Source organism: Rosa chinensis, chromosome 7, assembly GCF_002994745.2.
Source record: "Rosa chinensis cultivar Old Blush chromosome 7, RchiOBHm-V2, whole genome shotgun sequence".
Classification (NCBI taxonomy): Eukaryota; Viridiplantae; Streptophyta; class Magnoliopsida; order Rosales; family Rosaceae; genus Rosa; species Rosa chinensis.
Window position 1 is genome coordinate 48,314,646 of NC_037094.1, and position 4,514 is coordinate 48,319,159.

The 4,514-nt window shown below is 37.7% G+C and overlaps 1 protein-coding gene across 1 annotated transcript; it reads right to left on the minus strand.

Moving 5' to 3' along the window:
- Window positions 1-920: 920 nt before the first annotated feature.
- Window positions 921-4,169, minus strand: LOC112178720 (putative F-box protein At3g10240). The gene is made up of 2 exons (XM_024316914.2): window positions 4,003-4,169; window positions 921-2,437 (listed from the first exon to the last, which is right to left on the minus strand). The coding sequence occupies exon 2, from the start codon at window positions 2,409-2,411 to the stop codon at window positions 1,122-1,124; it is 1,290 nt and encodes a 429-aa protein (XP_024172682.1). The 5' UTR covers window positions 2,412-2,437; window positions 4,003-4,169; the 3' UTR covers window positions 921-1,121.
- Between the last annotated feature and the right edge of the window lie 345 nt (window positions 4,170-4,514).

The following is a 4,514-nucleotide window of genomic DNA, read 5'->3' on the forward strand; positions in this document are numbered from 1 at the left end:
TGTGAAGAAATGTAAGTAAATACTTTAGGATAATTTGAATCTAGAAACTTTGCTAGTTGCTTTAGTGGCACTTGATTAATACGAGACCATAGATTACTTGGACTCTAATATAGCCGAAAACTCACATCGGCAATGGCAGCCCCACCATCTATTTGTGGGTTTTCCGACCCAAACAATGCCTGTAATGTTACTATATTTTCGTGAATAAGGGATCATAGGTTCTTTAGATGCCTTTGTGACTTCAGTGAGTAGAACTGCTGGCTTTCCTGAAGATTGAGGGTCGGCTATGCCACAGACCACTCTGAAGCCTTGGTTGATTGATCTGCACCCCCAACATGAGTCCAGTTGCACCTGCCGAGGCTGCTACCATCTTAGCATCATCTACCCGGGGAAACAGCGAATTGGGTTTGTATCCAATTTTCACTTTTCCTTGTCAGATGGAACTTGCTTCTTAAAATCATAAATGAATTTTTGACAATTAAAAAATAAAATCTATTTAGTTTAGCCTAACACAGACGACCATACTGTGTATATCAACTACACTTTGCTATATTAGATTTGCTGGTTGGGGATTAGCCATGAACTGATGCAGATGTCTTACCATGGACCTCCACATTGACACATGACCAAAGGGAAAATCAAAATCCAAGTCTCTGTTTGCCAGTCCAAAACGAAGCATACAAAAGGCTAAATTGTACACTTTTTTACCTTCACTAGATACAAATCTCTACACAAACTCATCACCTCGAACCATTCATATGATTTCTTCATGAAATCAATTGTGAAACTCGGACGTCCATCAAGTTGAAATGTATCTTTATGCAGAACAAAGATATTTAAGCTTCGAGACTCTAGAGTTAGGCTGGTAGGCTCTGCTTTTGTACGTGTTTTGATGGGTTTTCAACCCCATTCATCCCAAAGAAGGGAAAACAACACATAAGCAAACTTATATAAGCAATAGTATTGGAAAATGAACAGTCTATGCCCAAATAGAAAGGGCAATTCAATCTTATACGCGAGCTATATATACATATAAAGAGAAGAAAATTCAAGTTCCAACTAAACATATAAAACTAAAGAGAAATTCAAGCATATAGAAAATCACACTCAATTGCTGCGCGTCAGTCAAAAATGTCCTCACTCGCTTGCATCCAAGTAACAAGGCTATTGACATGAGGCAGGCACCTTGGTAGTCCATTAATCTTCCCAATCTCTGTCATCTGCTGCTGTTGGAAGTCATAAGCATAGAAAGAGCCGTCTTTGTTTCTACGGAAAATAATATCTCCCTTGATTCTTAAACTGCAAAGGGGAACCATGTCTATTTTGGAATCCACTGTGATACTGTGCTGCTTTGTCCACCCTTCCCCAGATAAACCCTTCAAGATCCAAATGTCAATGTGGTTCATATCCTCATGGGTGACAAAACCTAAAGAGCCACCAATTTCAATAATCCTATCATGAGTTCTGCAACTCCTAGGGAGCGGTATTTGGTGAAACTTCTCCTTGTCAACTTCCATGGACACTACGTAATTGCTTCCATTAAAATGAGGAATCCAGTGCAAAGCTCCGGCTGCTGAAACAGGTGCATATCGAAACCCATTATTACCAAAGAGCCCGAAAGAAGGACCACTGACCTCTCTCCATGCTTTCTTATTAAGGCTCAATATCTCACAGCCAACAAACCCCAACTGATCCAGAAACAAGTGGACTACTTTATACTCACCAGTTACATCACTCAGTGCAAAACCATATGATTCTTGATGTAGAAGACGACACAAGGTACCCACAGGAAGTGCAATCACCTTCTTAGTCACAGGATTCAAGACTATAACTCCTCCCTTCTTCAATTTGTTGTCAAGCAATATTAGACCATTGCAGGTGGCTCTAATATTATTGCCCAAGCAGCTTAACCCATATTCTCCTATGTCACTCTTACCATTTTTAAATTCCAGAAACTGAACAAAATTTTTTGGAGAATTTAAGGCTGGGTGACCAAAAATGGGGATACTGTTTGGGTCAAAAAGTTTTGATTCAACTGGAATTTTGTTTTGCTTCTCCTGTAGGTTAGATGCCATAGGATATGACCTTCCATTTTCTCCCACTTTTAGCTTCTTAGAAATAGGGTGCAAACTTTCCTTTACATTTGGTGTTAAAAAGATCAAAACAGATTCAGAACGTTGGAGATGAGCATGAATGAATTTGGGTTTTTTAACTACATTATACCATGGTTTGCAAACAAACCTCGACCTTTGAAGAGAGTCAGCAGGAAGTCGTGCAAGGATGTTTGAGATACAGTCCTTGGGGATATATGAAATTTGTGCTTGCTTTTTCTCTTCCTCTGTTTTCTTCTTCAATAACCTCTCCTCCACTGACTTTAATAGGCCTGAACTCTTGTTTCTTGTCACCATCATGACTCTTCAATTTTATCAATCAATACCTATGCATAAAATGACCACATTACAGAATTTTTTTTTTTTTAATGAATGAAAACTAAGGAAATAGAAACAGAAAAGGGGGAGATGATACAGAATTTTGTTTGATGAATGTAGGATGAAAGGAGAAAATTAGAGTTTACAGAAGGAGAAATAGATTGATAGAATAGGAGACAGAAACAAAAATTAGAGAAGAGAAAGCAAAGATTCAAGAACTTTATTCAATTATCATCTGCAATCTTCAAGTCTTCAGGTCTGTCTAGCAACTACAATGCCTCTATTTATAGAGACTAAAGATAATTCTAGAAAGGATACGTAATATCTAATAACAATACACTAAATTGAATAACTAATATAAGATTCCTAACAAAATTAACCCTCACTAAAGTACTTTCCTCATTTGATTATATTCTGCATCAACAACACTATCAAATGAAACGTGTATTTTGTATTTTCTAATTTTGTCACACAAATAGAACATGCCATAGAAGTGAAAACTGAAAACCACTGTACTTACGTTTAAAAGGAAGCATCACTATTACCTACCTATTTTTCTCTGTCTCGATTCAGTTCATTTCTATATTATCTAATTAGTAACCAAGTAATTGCAAAAGCTCATAGTTGTTAGTGTACATAGACAAACCCACACAAGTTTTTTTCTCGCGTTTTTTACTTTAAGGTTTTGTGAGGGCTCCTTGAGACAGGTTTTTCTGAATGCCACTAGTACTCCCTCCTCAGCAGCCTTCCCCAGTAAGCAACAGTGTACAGGTGACGAGAAAGTCAGCAAGCTGAGCCACCATAGTTGAAATTAGGAATTCTAGGTATCTAGTTCATTATGCCCCAAAACGGAACTCACCTATTTTAAGGAAGCATATGTAGTTCTTTACACCAAGGGTAAGTCTTTTAGGACTAGGCAAGTAATTCTCAAAACTACTTTGATCTGCAATCAGTTTCTTGACTCTTGATGCATGAATACAATTATTATAACCGACTCCTATACTCTGAATGTATGGACAACTAGAAGGGACTTCCAGAACCGAGTTGCAGTAATTCGGGTGACCATCTGATCATGATTATGTCCCAGTCTCACAGTTCATTCGGCCCTCATTTCATGGCAATACGCTTCCTCAAACAGAACTACCCTATTTGCTATCGTTTCCCCTGCCCTATTAAAGGTTGTAGGCTTTGGAAAGAGTTTGGAGTTTCGAGCCAGGGTCCATGAAGCAGGTTTGGGGATTTCTGATTACCAAAAAACGAAAAACAGAACATGCATAGTGGTGTGTCATCATGATCAATAATAAGATCAATCCCCCCCCCATATAAAAAACGTCTAAATTAGGTGAATAATGAATAAAGAAGAAGAAAAACAAGGTTCTTTGAAGACTAATCCCACAGAAAAGTTTATATCTTGATCCTTCCTGAAGACTCAATTTCATTATAATAATGTTCCCCTGGCAAGGAAACTAAAGTTAAAGACACACGATAAACCAAACCAAAAGATGCCCACAATTCACAAAACCCTTTAGCTGATCAGAGAGTTGAAAGATAAAAGATCAAGACAGTGGTGTACCTGAATGAACAGAACCAGTGATCGGAGGTTTTCTAAGGGTCAAGAGTTCCGTAAGCAGAGGATCACGACCAGGAAAGGCTCCTCCGTCAGACCGCTCATCTGATCTCCTCCTCGTACACCCAACTGTTTTGCTTCAAAGGCTTTTTGCAGTCTCTCACCTCCCATTTTGTGTCCTACCAACTCTCTCCTTAACACGTGCGCACTTTTTAATTTATATATATATATATATATATATTTTTCGGGATTCGTTTTATCTTAAGGAGCAACTTTATTTTCTTTTTCTACTAACTCTGCTTGACTTCACTTTTTCTACCTTGCTTGACTTCTTTTCTTCTTGATTAAGGCAGGAACGAAGTTAGATAAGTTTTAAAATTTAAATTAGGGCTGTCGGTTCGAATTGGTTATAGGTATTACCAACTTCAAAATCAAAACTTTCGGTTTCAAAATTGAGCTACCAATTATCAACCAAAATTTTCGATTTTTAATCATAACTACTAAATTCGGTATTTCGG